The 20,219-nt window shown below is 45.2% G+C and overlaps 1 protein-coding gene across 3 annotated transcripts in view; it reads right to left on the bottom strand.

The window, feature by feature from the left end:
• Nucleotides 1-554: 554 nt before the first annotated feature.
• Nucleotides 555-20,219, bottom strand: part of fhit (fragile histidine triad diadenosine triphosphatase) — a 176,993-nt gene continuing 157,328 nt past the window's right edge. For all 3 annotated transcript variants that reach the window (XM_031567524.2, XM_031567523.2, XM_012841129.3), the window contains 2 exons: nucleotides 818-928; nucleotides 555-697 (listed from right to left, as the gene is read on the bottom strand). In XM_031567524.2, the coding sequence (XP_031423384.1) occupies nucleotides 827-928 (102 nt within the window). In that variant the 3' untranslated portion in view covers nucleotides 555-697; nucleotides 818-826. The remainder of the gene's footprint in view (nucleotides 698-817; nucleotides 929-20,219) is intronic.

Genomic DNA, 20,219 nt, shown 5'->3' with positions numbered 1-20,219 from the left:
TACTTTCGGTGCTGCTTTAGTATTGCTATTGTGTTCAAATAAGGCCCAAGTATGCTCATTCTAGTCGGAATACACTTCATAATTCTCAAAATTCTGACACTTTGCTTTTTTATTAGCAGCATTTACTTGTACTTTTACTTTCAATACTTAAGTACATTTAATATCAGAAAATTACTTTTGATACTTAAGTACAGTAAAGATCAGATACTTTAAGACTTTTACTCAAGTAGTATTCTAAAAGGTTACTTTTACTTTTACTTGAGTCATTTTCCAGTAAGGTATCTTTACTTTTACTCAAGTATGGCTTTTGGGTACTTTATACACCACTGCTTCTAAGTTATGGAATTCAATACAGAAATGATAAAAGACCGTTTCAAGCACTGAGTAAAACATCTGTTGTGACACACATTCTCTATTATGTTACTTAATTTAGAACCAAATAAAAAAATACTCTCATACCACATAACATCAACATGTCATTCAGGAACTGCAGCAAGATGAATACCAAATGTGCTAAAAAGGCAACTTGTTGCACAATAGAACAAAACATCTTATCACTCTGTCAGTGGTTTATTGGATAGTAACAATAACAAAAACAAAAACAAAGTTATTTGGTGGTACCACAGATGGACAAAGCATATGAATTTCCAGAGAGCATCCAGCTGCACTTCTGATGGAGGACTACAGCTGTGTGGCCCTGCAGTAGAAAATAAAATATATACACAATTAAACACACAATAGCACCTTATATTCCAAAGTCCTCACTGAAACAGCAGTGATGTTTCTCTCTAATGTTAGTAACGTCAGTGTGGTTTACCGGAGTAGACTAACTGAGAAGGTTCCTCAAGACCGAAGCTTCTGCAGCCATTTCCTCCTCAGTTCGCCACTTTGAGGGAACATCTTCGTTTTCCTTGTCATGTTTCTGGAGCTGCCAGAGAGCAAAATAAGGATAGGCACTTGATATCACATGAAATACTGCAGCTAGAATGAAGATACGGGTATAAAATAGTGAACAACTTTACCAAAGCTGAGCTATAAATGTACTGGTGCCAGTATAAACACCTTCTGCTAAATGAGTCAGTGCCCTAATTAGACACAAATAAAATACAATTAGCTTCTACTAAATAACAGACAGAGATGGTTAAAGAAAACAAAGTGAACTTTTAGCTCACTTCCAGCACAAAAAAAAAGCTGTCACAAACAAAACAGACATGTTTTAACATTCTGGCTTCCCAACCGAGACAGGCCCATTACGGTTCATCGAGTATCGATATGAGAGATATTGAGTGTGACACATTCTGACATCCCCTGCCATTTCCCCACCATCTTAAGGTTCAGAGCGAAACTCGATATTTCATCAAACTAATGTCTCCCTGAGGACGCGAGGCCCCGGATTTGGAAAGTGTCACCGTATTTGCAGCCGCCGGGCTTTTGGCATGGGCAACCTGATGCAAATGGCATGCAAAGCATTTGAACCGTGAAAAGCAGCACCAGTCCAGGGGTTGGTTTTGTAACTGCATTAATGCTGCGCTGGGATTTGTCAAGTTGGGCGAGTTGTTTATCTGATGTCAGGCCGCATGGGTTCTGCGGGGGCTGGTATTGTTTCAAATGCCGACCAACACGTGTTAACAGTAATTAAGCTAATCTTTCTGTCAGTTGTGATACACAGGCTTTTTTCTTTAATGAAGAGTGTTTCGTTTTATGCAACCTATTAGAAAATCAACATTGTACAAATACCCACTGAGGGCACCTGCCGCTCTAAAATCACTATAAATGGACAAGTGCAGATTTAGTGTTTATTTTTTTAATAACTTTGAAAAGCAACAAAGAAAAACCCAATTGTGTACATCCTTACATGAAGACTAGTAAGTGCTAGGAAAAAGGGACATTTCTCACTCGTATGTATAATACCAGTTAGAACGTGGTGTTTGGGGTGGGTAGTCTTCTTTGGGATAAGCTGACTGCTTCTTCCTGTGGGACTTAGAGGGTAACCCAAATGCAATATCTGCAGCTTTGGCTCATCCTCGACCATCAGACCGCATTAGGATCTCCTGTGTTCCCCCACAGGACATCCAAGAGCAGTGCCAGGGTGACACTTCGCTGTAGGAAGGAGCTGAAGGTGGGCCGGAATGTAGTCTTGAGATTTACTTGCACAGCTAGAGGAGCTGAACTGAAGATGACTTCAATGTCTTCTAATGTGACCACACAGGACAGAGCAATTCATTTCACACACAAAGCATGCACATCAGTATCACCTTTTGCTCGGAGCTGTGGAGTGAAAAAAAGGGAGGACAACTCAGAAACGGTCATTTGTTTGTGCCGTGTTGGTGTAGGTTTGTGCCATAAAATATGGTTTTGTGCCAGTCAGATATTCAGACATTACATGGTACGGCTAGTCGTTTATTCAGTTTCATTTCAGATGGAGTGCTAATTGAAGATAAGCTGCACTGGCGGTATAATTCTATTTCTGTATAGTTTTGCTATGATTCAGGTCTTAGCCTCTGTGACAGCCTCTCCCGCTGATCCCATCATACGTGACTGGATAGTCACTAATGTGTACTGTTATCACAGTTCACACTTACAACCATATGATTCTTCATGTAGAAATCACAACTGACTAGCTTTCTGCCAAAAACTTAAATGGTTACAAATTCACATGGCTTTTGCCAAAATTGTTACTAAATCGACTGAAAAACACCAGACTGGAAGGCTTAAGCGTGTCAGAACTTCATGGGACATAAGAATGCATTAGAGTGGTCAATATTGCGGAAAATACAATAATCTAACTCCATGAAATTATTAAATGACTCCACTATTACCAAACAGTATGCTAGTGGCACAGTAATGGCATGGCACACAAGGAGTTCAATGAGTTTGTGACTTCGATAAACGGTAAGCTTAAATGTATCAGTCAAACTGAATGTGAAGTAAAGACCAAATGGATAAGTACAACTGTAAATAATACAAACTGAATAAACAGGTTGGATGCCAATTAAACCAAATACACTTGAATAACCAGATTAACGTCTCGGTTACTTACGTAACCTCGGTTCCTTAAGCAGGAACCAGATATAACAGTATGGTACATGACGTCAGTCATGGGGTACAAATCGAAGCATTTATCTATTCACGCCTGAAAGGCCGCGAGATCTGTCAGCGCGCGCTCCTGGCCCCGCCTGCCAGGAGTACTATAATATCATTACGCGCCCTCAGATCTGCCTTGGAAAGAAACTGAGCAAGACAATCAATCCAAGGTAACACTGTACACGCCAACTTTGTTATATCTGGTTCCTGCTTAAGGAACCGAGGTTACGTAAGTAACCGAGACGTTCCTTATCGCAGTTCACTGCGATATAACAGTATGGGACCCTATACATTCCCGCGTAATAATACAGTGGCAGCCAATTACACACACCAGCTTTACTGAAGCCTTTGCCCTCATAGAGGTTCATACGGCCGCTGGCGGTGAACATATTAACAGGGCAACCTTTGTCATAGGCGGCAAGGATCGCGATCCTGCGCCTGTAGGAAACCACCCTGGAGTGTTTCATGTGCAACAAACATGTAGACACCGATGAACACACTTATCATATACATCGTTCTCAGGTCAGGGGATTCAGAGATCGCTTGCCTGCAGAACACCATGAATTTAACAGGGCCACCTTTATCATAGGCGACAGGGATCAGTGATCCTGCGCCCGTAAGAAAACCCTGGGATGTTTCATGTGCAACATAACATGTAGACACTAATGAACACACTTATCATATATATCGTTCTCAGGCCAAGGGATTCAGAGATCGCTTGCCCGCAGAACCCTATGAAGAAAACTAGGTTCAGCCACATCTAACATATAGAATCTAATGAAAGTGTGGCGAGAACTCCAGCTTGCAGCTTTGCAAATATCTTCCACTGAGACGCCCTTTAGTAAGGCCCAGGAAGACGAGACCCTCCGCGTAGAGTGCGCATGCAACTTCTCCGGGGGATCTAAAGAAAAGCTCTTATAAGACAACACGATAGCCTCTACTATCCAACGGGAGAGGCTCGGTTTTGATAGAGGTCTGCCTTTTGCGCGTGCACCGAAGCACACGAATAGCTGATCTGACTGTCTGAAAGCTCTAGTGCGCTCTGCGTAACAGCGGAGAGCACGCACTGGACAGAGCTTATTCAAACGTTCCTCCTCTGCTGACGCAAAAGGAGGAGGCGAGAAAACTGCCAATTCAATCACCTGATTGCGGAATGGGGTTACCACCACTTTAGGTGTGTAAGCAGAATTAGGTCGCATAACCACTCTGTCACCAGCGATCGAGAACTGAAGGCACGATGGACTGACTGACAGGGCTTGCATGTCACCAACGCGCTTTGCTGACGTTAACGCCAGCAGCAGCGCGGTCTTTAAAGAGACAAACTTTATGTCCACTGTCTCCAGGGGCTCGAACGGAGGCCCTGTGAGAGCACGTAACACAACCAGCAGATCCCAAGAGGGTATGAGGTGTCTCTCTGGCACCCTGAGCCATCTCACCCCCGCCATAAAGCGTGACGCTAGCGGGTGACTGCCAGGAGAACTGCCATTAATGCCTGCGTGGCAGGCTGAAATGGCAGCCATGTACACTTTGAGAGTAGAAGCCGCCTTCCCCTCATCAAACAACTGCTGTAGGAATTATAGAATAACGCCCAGCGCGCAGTTAATGGGGTCGTGCTGACGCGCAGCACACCACCGCTCAAAACTGCGCCACTTCAGCGTATACAGAGCCCGTGTTGATACAGCTCGGGCACTCTGTATTGTAGCCACCACCGCGTCCGACAAGCCTGACGCTATGAGCCTGCACCTTTCAGGTGCCAGGCTCTGAGACGCCACCACTCCGGATGGGGGTGCCACACTGTCCTGTGCGCCTGCGTTAGGAGGTCTCTCCGTAGAGGCAGCTCCCAAGGCTGCTGCACTGACAGTTTGACCAGATCTGCCGCCCACGGCTGATTGGGCCAGTGGGGGGCTATCAATATCAATTCCCTGCCCTCGTCCGCAATCCTGCACAGCACCTGCTGGAGGAGCGGGATCGGGGGAAAAGCATATAGGGGTAGAGCTGGCCACTGGTGGCCCAGCGCGTCTATGCCTAGTGGGGGATCGTCGCCCCCTAGCGAGAACCAGAGCGGGCAGCAGGTGTTTTGCCTGTTCGCGAACAGGTCCACCTGCGCCTTGAAAAAACGCACCCAGTCACAGACCAGAGACCGTTCACGCCTCTCCCTTTGCAGACAGCTCCCCAGCCTTTGGTGGAAGCGTCTGTGGTCACCACCACGCGACGCAACACTATGCCCATAGTGCCCGACGCGGCGAGAAACCAGGGGGTTCTCCAGATCACCAGGGCTTTCCTGCATCTGGAGGACACCACTACTCTGCGATGCCTGTCTGTGACTGCGTTGAGCTTCATAGACAGGTACCATATTTTGAATGGCCGCATACGCAACATCCCCAACGGGAGCGCTATAGCGGCCGACGCCATCATCCCTAACAGGCGTTGGCAGCACAGCGACGAGACTGACTGTCCCCGTCGGAACTGGCGCACGCATGTTTTGATGGCATTTATCCGTACTTGAGACAGCCTGACCTCCATGGAGGTGGAGTCTAAAATAATACCCAGAAAATGCGTAACTTGCCTGGGGCAGAGAACGCTTTTTTCTCTGTTTATAACAAAGCCCAGTCGATACAGGTGCACCACCACTAGATGGCCGTCCTGCACTGCTGCAGCCTTTGAATGAGAAGCAATTAACCAGTCGTCCAAATAATTGTAAACGCGTAAGCCGCGTAGACGTAATGGGGCGACGGCTGCCTCTACGCACTTTGTAAATACCCTCGGCGCTAGGGACAGGCCGAATGGGAGTGCGTTGAATTGGTACGCTATTCCTCCGAACGCAAACCTCAGATATCTCCGATGTCTGTGGTGGATCGGAATGTGGAAATAAGCGTCTTTTAAGTCTATCGTGATAAACCAATCGTTTGGCCTTATAAACTGCACAAGCTTGCGTGGGGTCAACATTCTGAACCGTAGCGGCATGAGTGCTTTGTTTAACACACGTAGATCTAATATTGGCCGATAATTCCCGTCTCTTTTGGGTACGAGGAAGTAACGGCTGTAGAAGCCTGCATTTTCCTCCTTGGGAGGGACTCTGCTTATCGCCTTCTTTCTGAGCAGGGAGATTATCTCTCCTCATAGGAAGTGAGACTGTTCTCGCTGCCCCACAGACTGTATCACCCCGCTGAATGGCGGAGGGGAACGGGCGAATTGCAGCACGTAACCCCTTGTGATCGTCTTTAGCACCCATGGTGACACTGCGCATGCGCGCCAACTCTCCGCACAACCAGGGAGGTTGTGCTTTGAGTTGAATTTGTCGGGGACTAACCCGCTCATGGTCAATGAGTCTAAGCCTAGATCTACACCCACTCCGCCTAGGGAGGGAGACGAGATCTGGGGCTGCTCCCTCATGTTTTTGAAAAAAATGTGGGGATGCGATTGCACTGTGTGCATCGCGGGGGGAGTTGCACAAGCATGCCTGGGCACTGCGCCATCTGGGACAGGAGTTAGGACATATGATTGTGGTGCTTGTGAAAACCTGCTTACCGTGCTGGACATGATTTCCACATGTGAGCGACGGGCTGATTTCTGCGGAGGCGGTGTGGACTCCACCGCTCCCCCCTGTGTGACGAGTGGCTGACTGTCACGATCAGGAAGCCTGAGGTCTCCCTCTGCCTCGCCCGCGGCGAGCGGAGTGCTGCCGCGGAGCCTGGGCTGCGCCCTGGGCAGGGCGCGCAGCTGGTCGCTGTGCTGCAGGCTGCGCTGGAGGGCGGAAGGGGTGTCTCTGCCAGCCTCGCCCGGTGGACACCTTTGCTGGAGGCGCTGGCGAGCGGAACCCGCTTCTCTTCTGGCCCGGTGCGGGTGTGGTGTGTCCTGAGGAGGACGTCTCACCCGTGCCACTAGAGCGAGGCATCCAAGCCTGGAATACCTCTCTGCTCTTCTGCTGTTCTTCGAACTTGGCAGCCATTTTGACCACTGCCTCCCCGAAGGCGCCCTGGACAGAGACCGGGGCGTCGAGGAGTGGTGCTTTTTCTCTGTCTGACAGCTTAGCCAATGATAGCCACAGAGACCTCTGGGTAGCCACCGCGGCACCCATCACCCTCCCCAGTGCCTGTGACGTGCACCGAGTTAGTCTGAGCGACAGATCCGTCGCGCGACGGAGTTCTGCCACAGACGGGTGATCTTCCCCCAGCGACAAGGCAAGCTCAGTCAGGAGCTTTGCCTGGTAGCGCTGTAGCAATGCAGCCGTATTGGTCGTGCAGGCAGCCTGCCCTGCAGCCAAGTAGGACTTCTCTGCCAGCTGAGCCTGGTGTCTGCCCACCCGTGTGGGCAGGAGAGGCTTCTGGCCGAGACGCATCGTGGGGGATGCGGGCAAGAGGTAGCCCGCTACTGCATCCTCCACCTGAGGAAAGGAGAAGTAGCCCCTCTCCTTAGCCATGTGGAGCTGCATGTAGGGCGCGAACCCCGGCACCGGGGCTCGGCCCGAGTAGGGTATCGCCCATGTCGCCTGTAGTTCCTCGTGCACCTCCTCGAAAAAGGGGATGCAGCTGGGAACTGACGCGGCGGAGCCAGCATAAAACTCCCCGTCCAGCAGCGAGGACCGCACACTGGGAGGGGGAGGGAGAGGGAGCCCGAGGCAGCTGGCTGCTCTCAGCGCAACCTCGTGGAGTTGCTGGCCCAGGAGCCGAGACGAGGTAGGAGGTGTCTCCACCCGCATCCTAACGTCATGGCTCGTCTGCATTGCTTCAGCGATTGAGCTGTGCTCATCGGAGAAGTCTAGCAGACTATCATCATCCAGGCTGATGTCCAGCTCGAGTTCAGGCTGGACACCGCTTGGTTGAAGCTCCTCAGCCTCGCTGCCCGCAGCCCCAGGGCTGACAGGCGGCGGAGACGGGGAGAGACCCGGGGGCGGAGCTGCCGCTGCAAGGCGACTGCTCACGCTCACCAAGTCCAAGGCTGAAGACGCACTCATTCCTACGGGGATGTCAGCCCCGGATGGAACCAGTGCAGTCTCCTCGGCGTCCTTGCGCTTCCAGAACGCAAGGCGCCTGGTAGCCTTAGCTAGCGGGAGGCTAGCACAGATGGAACAGACAGGGGCTTTGCCCGAAAGCGCGCCCTCTGCGTGGTCCCTGCCTAGGCAGGTCACGCACCGACTGTGGCGGTCGCCCTTGGGAGGGACGTGACCGCAGTCTGGGTAGTGTCTGGCCATCTTTTTTCAATCTGAAAGTAGAGAAGAATGTTAAAACACAAGCACACTATCTGCAACGAACACGTTGTTAGCAAGCTAGCAGGCTAGTCAGAAACTTAGCCAGCCAGGCAGCCAGGATAGCAGCCACTACTTTCAAAATGAAGTTGAGCCAATGAAATTTTGTAGCGCCCTGAGCTAGTGAGGGTTAAGGAACCCAGATAACTCACCAACCCGTAGAGAGCGAAAGCACACAAAACTCTTTTGACTGTGGTAGAGCGTTTGAGATATGCTCGGAGATGTTCACTCCGTCTTGCGAAGTTTCAAAAGAGGCATATCTGAGGGCGCGTAATGATATTATAGTACTCCTGGCAGGCGGGGCCAGGAGCGCGCGCTGACAGATATCGCGGCCTTTCAGGCGTGAATAGATAAATGCTTCGATTTGTACCCCATGACTGACGTCATGTACCATACTGTTATATCGCAGTGAACTGCGATAAGGAACCAGATTAACCTGATAAAGCCTATGTGCATCAAATTTAAGAAATGGAACCCAACCTAAATTATTGAGTAAAATAAAGAGATGAGATTGGGAGAGAAAGAGGGGGAATGGAGAGAGAAAGAAAGAGACAAAGAAAGGAAAAACAACAGAACAAGAGAGTAAGAGAGTAAGACAAAGAGCCCAAATCTCTTAAAATGCCTGGTGAAATACCCAAATCTCCATTTCCATACACGTCCACCAACACCATGATTGGCTGTCTGGTGTTTGAATACTGAAGTGTCAGGGTGGCTGATTAGTATGCAGAGCTGAAGTAGTCAAAACTACTCAAATAACATAACTAGGACAGGTACCTCAGATTATAATGAAACCATGATCAGACTGCTGCCCACACCACAGGGATCAACCGAAGACCAAACATGAACAGACTACAGTAGTAGTATGATCAAAATAGTAATTAGATCATTTTTAGAGTTTAGTGTTTTCTGCCTTTCAGTAGTTGCACCTGAGCTGACAGATTCGGTCATTTCCTTTGAATCTGTATCAGCTCACCAGGGACGTGCGGTCATAGGAGGCAGGGGAGGCAGAGCCTCACCTGTCATCTTGAAAAGTAAACAAAAATAAAAAATTATAACATAAAATAAATCTTCATATTTCTCTACTAATCTGTGGTATAGGTGTAATTTCTGCATGATTCCAATCATTTCGAGCATTTTTATAATCAAAATCGCTGAATTTGCGCATGTCCTATTCAAATAGACGGGAGAAAACAAGGGACGTGCTGTCAGGTGAGGCACCATGTATTGTCTATGGGAGACAGTGAGGCAGTGCCTCACCTAGGATTGCGCAATCGCTCCAAACTGGGTTTTGCGCATGCGTGCGCATGCGTAGAACCTTTGAGCTGAGCTCAAAACGCATTGAAAAATCATGTAGGTGAGGCACTCAGTACCTCTGCCTCAATGAAGGGGGCGTGCGAGAGCGCACCTGTCGGGGTTATGCTGGGGAACGATTGCTCTTCTTCTACACTTCTACTTGAAGGCGAAAATGGAAGATTTTATTGCTAAGCTGAAGTAGTTCTCAAAACTGGACTTTTCAGTCCAAACGTGAAATGATCAATGATGGGAGACCAATGCCGGAGCTCAAAGGTTTGCTTCAAATGACGGGACAGAAGATAATTCTCTCTTTCCCTGTCATCTCTTCTCAACGTGTGACAATGTCTGGACTGTAAATGAGACCGAAGAAGTTTGCCTGTCAGCGGTAGGTCCACTATGAAAAATGACCATCACAATTTGTAAACTTTTAGATAGGTAGATGCAGTGAATGTCGACAACTTCGACATTTAACGTGTATTTTCTATGATTAGTATGTATTGTGTTGGTTGTAAAGCAGTTTTGTCAATGGGCAGAAAGTTGATTGTATTTTTCACTTGACTACCGGTTTACTTTTATTTGATTAACGTGTTGTATAAAATGAGACAGAAGAAGTTTGCCTGTCAGCAATGCTGCCTATGGCAACTGTTGTTTGTGTATGATACAGGAATTAAAGAACAAAGCAATCGCAGTGTTCGTCAGTCCCCTGTTTGGCCATCGTCACAACCGTCTCCGGTTGTGAGTTTAGTCGTATGACTATGTAAAAGTTCGGTTAACAAGTCAGTTGAGTATTGAGCCGTATAACTTATCACAATAAAAAAAAAAAACGATCGTTTAAAAGTCCTGGTATTAGACAATAACTTGTATGTATACATGTCTATGTTTTAAACAACTAGAGACCGGAATGACGTAATCACTTCCGGTTTCTGTGCCTCACCAGCCACGAACCTCACCGCACGTCACTGCAGCTCACTTTTTTGCACATTCCAAATTTACTTTATTAGCACATTACACACTACAGGTTTGCCATATACATAGCTCTTGTGGATTATATGAATTATGTTTAAACTTGGTGGCGCTAAACGTGAAGTGCAGTGTTACCCCAGCCAAACTACACTGACTAGTCAAAACATTATGACCACCTGCCTAATCTGCCTTTCTGTGATTTATGCCACAGTAGCCCCTTCTGTAAATCCAGACCAGGCGGGACAGCCTGCATTGCCCTCGAGCATTGGTGAGAATGGGCACCAAAACCTTGTCACTGGTCTGTGGACCGACCCTCCTTAGGCCGCTAGGATAGGTCAGTAGCCCTGGGCTAACCACAGCTGACCGGGAGCACCCCACTCTTGGCACTTTGGAGATGATTCGACCCACACATCAGGCCATGATGATTTTAGCCCCTTGTCAAGTTACGTAAAACAAAGGGAACCAACTTCTCATTTACTGTCTAATATACCCAGATCTTGACAACTGCCATTGTTACGAGCTAATCAATGTAATTTACGTAACATAATGTTTTGGCTAACTGTATAGCCCACTGCGTGTTACAGCATCTAAGAGTTAGTACTCTACAAACCTTAGCTGCTGAAGCTATGTGAGAGAGAGCGAAAAAGACATATTTTCTCACTTGAAGAATAACTTGGAATCACTTGACACAAAGTGACCTAGCATTGACTATCAAGGGAAGAATGTCCATTCACATGTTGACCGCGTGTGCATGGCGTCTCAAACCTTGTGGCATTGGTGATGATACGTCTGTTCAGGCAAATATCAAATACGGAACATAATGTGAATCAGAGTAATTTAATGTGCCTCCTCAGCGACTCTTGACATTTATCAGATGACGGCAGTAACAGGTGTCAGATCTCTGCTCTCCAGCATTTGCACTTGACTCAGAGCTCGACTTGGAGCTCGACTCACGCACAGCTGCGGAAAAATGTCACCGGAGGTCACTGAACAATTAGAACTGAGCACAACAACCTCGGATGGCATATCTGTTCAAGGAACATGGAGCTCGCTCTCACAGTTCACGGCATGTGAGCACGTGCTTGTCGTTTCGTACATAGACATATAAATGTCATCTCCAGTTTCAAAGCGCTAAAGAGATTCAAAGCAAACCCATATTGCTGTCCCTATGAGAGCATTATATCATGTGATAATGCCACTGAATGTCAAAGACTAAATTGGTGTTTTGAAGCTAAAGGCTAGATTGAATTCAACCTAGAGACAAAAAAAATCCTTGGTGGTTTAAAGTACTCTGTGATGTACTGTATGTCTTAAATATCACTTAATGCATGGCATCACTCTTAGTGAAAAGATATTCATCTAGAATGTATCCTTGTATGTACTTTTTACTAACAGTAAACTAAACAGATCAATTGAATACAGACACACCATCTTTACAGAGCATCATCTGAAAATGATTTCCATAAAAAAATATATCATGCATCTTTACAAGTCTTGCCCTCACTAAAGAAGGACAAACCTGTAGATCATTTATTGGCCTTATTCCAGATTTAGTCTTTCTTTTTGATAATCACATACCACCCACAGAGCAACAATGCCCACAATGCTAGAGGCCATGCCACAGAACGACACACTCAAAATGGAGAACTGAATGTGCCATCATCCCATCCCATGGACAGGAACACACGTGAGACCACACAAATCCAGGGAAGAGAGGAAATAAAACTGCACGGAGGGAACTGGTGGTCACTTGTCTCCCTTGCAGTTCGGTGCAAATCATTCTGAGGCAAAGTGAATATAAATGTGTCTGGCCCCTTAGCTTTCCTTAATTTCTGCTTCGCCTCAGATGGTCACCGCAGCCTCACACCGCTATGAAGTCCAAGTCCCGAAGGATATGGAAAACTTCACCCAGAATTGAACAGACTACCACACACATTTCATTTTGTCTCCTCCTCCTCCTCCCCCTCCTCCTCCTCCTCCTCCGGTCCCTGTGCCGTTACTAGGGCCATCATACCGGCATGTAAATACATTTTAGCAGCTGGTACAGAAATTGCATCACAAAAAATTATATTCCCAAGACTTTGTAGAGAGTCCCGCTCTTGACAGCTTGTCAAGAGCGCCTGAATTTCTCAGCGCACTGATTAAGCACGAGAGGCACCACAACGGGGCTCTGGAGTGAGCACGGAGCGACGCCATTGGCTGGCTACCCACCGACTAGACTCTTCATGTGATACCTCCCCTGCTGTGGACACCACAGGGGAGGATGAAACCCTGGTCTGTCTTAAGATTAGTCAACTTTCAAGCAAGTCTATGATTCAGACGAACACGCCGCCGCTCAAAGTACATGCGTCATGTGGGACGATGTGGGGTGTGTGTGTGTGGGGTGGGGGGGGGGGGGGGGGGGCGCAGACCCGTGAGACTAGCTGTGACTGGGGAGGTGTAGCGATGAAACGAGCCATTTCTAATTAAAGAGAGGGTTTTTTTTTGTAAAAATTCAAACCTACAGTAAACAGAGTGATTCATGCACACACACACACACACACACACACACACACACACACACACACACACGCACACACACACACACACACACACACACACACACACACACACACACACGCACATATAGGTTCACATGAGCAAAATTTAGTGTAGAGACTCTCTCTCTTAAGGCAGTTGTTTGATTTATCAGCATGACAGTCATATTTCCTCAGTCTTAATATGCTCTGCAATACTACAATAATAAAATAAATAGAATAGAGATCAAATCGGTAGAGTTCCAATACAAAAGAAAAACCTACTGTATGTCGCCTTGTGATGAGATTTGCATGTCCTGCGATGCACCCTAATGCCTGGGTTCTATACAAGTGCCCAGGCCTTCCTCTGTTTCAGTCACGCTGCTAAGGCTGACACATCCTTTAGTGCTGATACATCCTTTAACTGCCTTCCAATTTTCTATACAATGTTCCTGAATTTGCTGTTGTCTGTTGAAAATGAATGAATGACCTGCAAGTGAATGATTCAATCACCTTTCCATGAGCCCAGGGTAAAATGACACATTTCAGCGAGTGTCTATTCGAATCACATCTCTTCCTATCCAAGTTGGTATGACAGTTTCCATTACAAACTGAATCAGATGTCGGATAAGCATATAAACAGCACAGTGTTAAAAGGTCATGTCACTTTATCAAAGACAAAGAAGACTGTCAAAGACCATTTGTAACTGACAGTGGTAATTACACTAATATTGATGCATATTAAAAAAAACACAAGAACTTCTGTCATTGATGATCCTATATCACCAGAATGGCCAATTGACACTGACAAAGTCAAGCAGGTAATACCATATAGCGAATGATGAAAAATTGGACTTGATTAACCTCCCTTAACCCCATTTTCTGTGTTTCTGTGTCGTGTCGTATATGGGGCGGGACCCCGATAAGTCAAGTAGGACACACTTTCATTAAAAACTGGCCTTTAGATTGCACTCTGCTGACCTTAGTCATCTTCTTCTTAACAATGCAGAGATAACTAGAGTCGGAGGAGGAGAAGGGGGGTAGGTTCATGGAGTTCATGGAGTCTTCATTTGAATACGTGGTCAGGGTTCAGCAGGACTTCAAGGACTCGTCGAAGTGTCTAAGAAGTATTATAGGATAGTAGAAGTAAAAGTTAGACAATATAGTTTCTCTGGGTTTGACATAACCTCAAATATCGTGCTTGAATTTGGGTAATATGTCATTTCATCTTGAAATATTTTTCTGCAAGCACTTCAGTAAAAAGACACAGCTACAGCTAAGCTACAAATGCTGAATCATTGTGGAGCTTTTGTACCCAAAACATTGGTTCCAGTGAATGCCTGATAGGGAACTATTTGAAATGCTGGTTAGAAATGTGGTAATTAGACCAAAAGCTCCCAGAAAGCATTTTGAATGAAAAAAATTCTCTCCCACTCGAGCTGCATTCAACAGCACTTGCAGATGACAACCGAATGGTTCATTTTAATTGAGAGACATTCTAATTGTCAGCCATTGTTCCATTAATTTAACTAATGCATGATTAAAACACTGACAGCAAAGGTACCCTTAATCCAATTTTACTCTGAAACACCAAACTTCCCATCACACTGGGAGGAAGATCATAAAAGGCTGAACTTTTTCAGGGCCTCAATTAAATGCCTTCAAAAGGAATGTCTAAAACCTCTGACCACTTGATTAATGTATGTCAGTTTCTGGATACCAGTTGTTAGCAAAAGCAGAAAGGCCTGTCTTATAAAAATGTTCTAATTGTTGGAATTAATTAATTAATTGGCATGGCCTATGTGACACACTAAAATATGACAAGCTATTATCAACAATTAAGTTATATAAGCCATACTGCATCCTGCATAAGGAGATCCAGAAGGCTGATTTAGTAAACTGTGGGTTGAACATAATCACTAAAACGGTAAAACTTTGAGGCCAAATGAAATCTGTCATCTCAAACACTTGGCTTGAACTCACTCATGTAGATATATGCCCTTACATAAAACCTAAAAAATGCCCTGCCTCATTAAATTGAGAAATATTCTTAGTGAGAAGAAATGCTGCATTGCTCAGTTTCACTACTGCAAACAAAAAAAAAAAACTAAAAACCTGGGCCTCTGAAAGTTTAACTACTTTTCTAATACTGTCCAAGTCGACAGAATTATCCAGGATCATAAAAAAGTTTCAAGCACCCTTTAAGATATTTGGTCTAGTCAAAAATATGGTGTCAAGAGCCTGACATTTCCTCAACTTGTTAAATGATGAAAAGTCTCCAGACTGGAAGCCATTGAGTGCAACAACCTCACTAACACCCAGAACACAAGCTTCTCCTGTGAAAATGCTGCTTTTAAAGGCCAGAGGAAGAGACTGGCGGATTAACCACATCAGAAATGTGAAAATCCACAATGAACAGGCAGCAGGTAGCAGTCTGACCTTTATCAAAAGACGAAGATTCAGCTGCCCTGCTCTTCAGCCTGGACACCTGCACTTGCCCGCATGTTATCTGGATCTCTCAGATCACTTCAGCGCCTTTCGTATTCTTCATATTGTCACACTGCGTAATCCCCAGCGTTGAAGTAATGATTTCTCCTCACAACACTCTGTCACACAAACTGTCACTTACCTTAACATTAAGCCACCCATCTGAGGGACTGGATTATGGAGACAGACTGCAAATCTGGCCACTCCACGCACTCGCTCTTGGTTTTGGAATTAGCGCAGTTTCATTTTTTTTTCAGTTTCAACCACGTTCCGCGGTAATTAAAACAGAAAAACTAAAATAAACAGTGTTCAAGAAGTGATTGTTGATTGTGTTCTCATAACTGAAGGCGATCAGCTGTCACTGTGTATTTAAAATGGAGCAGAGCTGCTAAGAAAGGATGCATGCTTCCATTTCTCTCACATCACAAGAAACTGGAGCTTTGTGACAGACGCCTGACTGACAAGGACAAAGAATGTTTTCAACAGAAAGCGCAGGAGGGAAATATTGAAAGGCATCAACAACTCAAAGTGAGTTATTAAAATGAGAAAGTTTGTAGACTAAAAAGCTCTCTCTTTGCTTTGCCTGTGAACATGCTCAGTTGTGTTGGCTGGCATCCAAAGCTGTTGAAGATGCAGTGTGTGTGTGTGTGTGTGTGTGTGTGTGTTTCGAGGGGACTGCAGAGGAAGCTGGTCCCTTGACTGACCTACTGGCTGGTGACGGGACCCCTCTGCTAACGGTGTACAATCTGGGCTGTCACAATATCCAGCGGCTCTCTCAACACACAAAGACTAATTACCCAGCAAGACAACTTGACTTGCTTTCCCCCACCTTCTTCCCTTGCTCGCTAAATCCAAGGGGATGGTGCTGGTTGAGAGCGGGGGGGGGGGGGGGGGGGGGGGGGGAGGGGTTGGAGACAACCTTTACCCGGGTGCATGGGACAGAGATATACTGAGGCACTAACTGAGCCAGGGCTACTGTTTCTGCTTCATTATATCCTTTCCCCAAAGGGTTTACAGACTCGATCCTATTTGGAGCAGCTCTTCCACAGAGCTCAAGCGAGAAAGCCTGTTTGTATACAGCGTCTTCACTGTGGGAGTGACAATGGAAGTACCTTGATGGATAAAGGAGAGGTTGGTTGTGCTGTGCTTGTGACTTTCAAACCGTCCCTAATTATTCAAGTAGCTATTTGGAACAACTCAAAAAGTCAGATTTCACTTTAACAATGACTAGGCATCTTGATTGGTGAACGTCAAGAGAGAGCTTACTAATATCCAGAAAGAACACTCCAGTATTGCTCCAAATTTCTTATAAATAGGCCTCAAAGGTTCCCTAGGTTCCCCCCTATTATGATAATGGTAAAGTAACCCCGGCAACACTATTAAGATTGGCAGCTGAGTTTGGTGTTAGTTTTGTAATCACATCCTTGAATAGTTCCTGTGATAGAGAATTAAGATAAACACCAGCTGTCCACGCAACTGACACCTTCGGGAGTGAGATCACTGTAGAGCCTCCACGGACGAGGAGCTGGATCAACACTGCACGCCAGTACCACACCTGCCACAGGTACAGGGGGTGCTTGAAGAACTGACTGCTCTGAAGGACAAGAAATGCATTTCTTTAAAAAACTGATATCTGAAATAATAACAGATGTGGCGAGACTGAGACGGAAAAAGTGAGGATAAACAAGCTCTCGCAGTGTTCCACTAAGGATGTGTGTTTAAGTGTAAATGCTGCTGTGCACAGAGTAATCTCTGGTTGTTTACGCAAGCTTAGCCAATCCACCTATGACTTGGTGCCATATGCTGCACCGTGTACTGCAAACACTGGGGACATTTAGTCATGCAATCCACCATTGCAAGATGGCTAGAAATATGAAAGTAGTCTTTTAATGCCCAACAATGAATGTATAATAGGCGTCTAACAGCACAGTGTATATATACTTTAAATGGTGACTTAATTCATAGGGTAACTAACACAACAACAACAATTATTCTGAGGAGGAAGAATAAGAAACAACATGAAATAAGTATTAACTGCAGCTTCCTATATTTTTGACAGACAAGGCTAACACTTGATGTGTCATCAGTATGCAAAATTCACTTAAAAGTCTTACTTCCTCAGTCTCAGTCCAATTTCGCAGCCTACTTTACAGGCCCTTCCATCAGCCTGTTAGTCCTGCTCTCTGAGTTGCACAGAAAGGTGACCTTGCTCGGCACTCAAAATAACTCCTTCACTGCTTTTGTGGGGCTCTCAGATAGCAGACCTCATAAATATGCAAGAGATTGACATTTCTAAATTAAATAGCAGTATCAAACAAGTAAGCATTGCAGTGATGCTTAAAGAAGTGATCAAATCCCTTGTAAAGCTGATCATTTGCAAAGCTGTGAATACACAAGGTAAACCTTGGAGAGGAGGTGTACATTATACCTTTTGAATGTGTACATATTATGTCATTTTAGCTCAAAGAGTGTCCCAGAAACTCATATAACCTGATATCAGCATTGACAAAGGGAATCTTTATGACAGGACCAACTCGCTGGGAACAGCCTTTAGTAATGTGTGCTGTCAGTTGACTTGGAAGGCTTAAAGATGTTATACAACCATATTAACGCTGTCCTGAAGTTAAGAGTTATGCAGTAAACTGACAGCCGACACAATCTACCTCAGTGAACTTGAGGTTTCCAAAGCAGTCTGAATAGTTTACCTTTTTTCGTCTTTGCAAATATTAAAGCAACAGATCTAACTTCACCCAAAGCTGTATTTTCTGAACTGTAAGCACCATTTTCCAGTAAACCAAGTCCTCAAATTCATGAAATATTAATTTAAAACAGAAGCCCCTAATTAAGTAATTAGTGGTAGACATCAAAGGAAGGAAATGGAGGCAGTATGCTCCTGGCATTAATACCACTAGAAATGGTGGACTTTTACAGAAACTTATTAACAGCATCCTACTCATTATACAAGGAACGGGAAAAGCTTACATGGTTGCATAACATGTAACTGTTTGCTCTCCAGTTAAGATAGCACATGACACATGATTTCATAGTGATAAAGAAAAATGGTCTGATCTAAAAGTGTCTTAGGAAGTTCTATGCTATTCCATTCAAGGGCAACACATAAGTCATACCTACTGATAGCCAGTCTCCATTTCCCATAACAATACACTGTCCCAAATTAAGAATGCTAAATCACAGCATTGAATTTCAAATGGATTGGAAATGCGATTTCCAAACATATTCTCGCACAGTATTAATGAACTAGACATACCGCATAGCAGTGTGCAATATGACCACTGCACAAATTGAGAGAATGAGCATGGACAGATTAGGAAATCAAGGGCCCATGGGCACGAAAGCCTCCTGGGGCTTTCAACGTCTGGGCCTGCACAGCTCGCCCAGCAAGAAGCAACTCACAGGCCAACCATCCTGTGCTTAGGTGACATATTTAATACCTGTAGACTGCCTATAAGAGTATCACCACATCATGACCTCAGTTGCAATAAGCTATATCAATGTATTTGCATACCACATTTTTTTGTTTTAGCTTAAGTGGTTCTTGACATTGAAATGTGTCAGTTGCAGTGCCTTATAAGGATGACATTTCACGAAACAAAGTGGTAGCGATGCAGCGTGTCTAATTTCGTGAAGTTTGAAACTTTACGTCACAAGATATTGGCTAGTGAAGCGCTAGATTTTTGTATCGACGTCATTCATTAGGTGGCGCAAGTTTACAAAAGAGTTATGATGAGCTAGGGTCATGTGCCTCCTAGAGGCCAACTTGTCATAAATATGTCACTGTTGTAGTGAAAAAGGTTGTCGAGCTATTGTCAAAAAAGTGCTTTGAGCCACCTCAGGGGGCGCTAGCGAGAAAGGGGCATGCCCACCTACAGACACAAACCGCTTATTCCGTAAAAGCCACGTAGAGATACCATCGTGCCAAGTGTCATGTGGATCGGTGAAGTCTAAGTATGTGATATCGTTGAATAAAACATTGGTGAAAAATAAATAAATTCAAAAAATGAAAAAAGAATAAAAAATAAATAAATAAAAAAAAAGGACTCTATATGAGTCCCAAACAAACCTCAGTAGCTTGTAAGTGATACCCTCTCCCTTCAACTAGGATTTGAGTTCATACAAATGAATTACTAAGTTCACTACAATATTTCAAATCTTTCCTTGCCCAGCATTGACTGCAAATACTTTCCCCACTAAACTTGGTCATGTGTATGGCGCCTGGGCAATCCAAGCCCAACACATCATCTGATTCAATTAATTTTGGACTTTCAGACACCAGCAGAATTAATTAAAACGTCCTTAAAGGCCAGTCTCGCCACTCGGCAGCCATCTTGACGGCTCCGTGCAGCTATTTCAGGCAAACAAGAGCGGGCTCCTGAATGGGGAGAGATCAGTAACTCCACATAGGATGGTCAAACACACATTTAAAGTATATCCGTGTTCAAATCTGACATAAATGTGAACATTTTCCCCAGCTGCTCAGATTTGGCAAAAATACTTTTTTCTTTGTGAGCAAGTTAGCTCACTGCATGCACCCAATTTTGCGACACAGCTACTGCTATGTTAACGTTTGAAATAAACAGAATGTTCAGGTGAGACAAAACGTCAGTTATGCC

The sequence above is a fragment of the Clupea harengus genome, chromosome 5 (assembly GCF_900700415.2).
Source record: "Clupea harengus chromosome 5, Ch_v2.0.2, whole genome shotgun sequence".
NCBI lineage: Eukaryota > Metazoa > Chordata > Actinopteri > Clupeiformes > Clupeidae > Clupea > Clupea harengus.
Note: the sequence above shows the minus strand (reverse complement) of the source record. Positions and strands in the feature narration are given on the sequence as shown.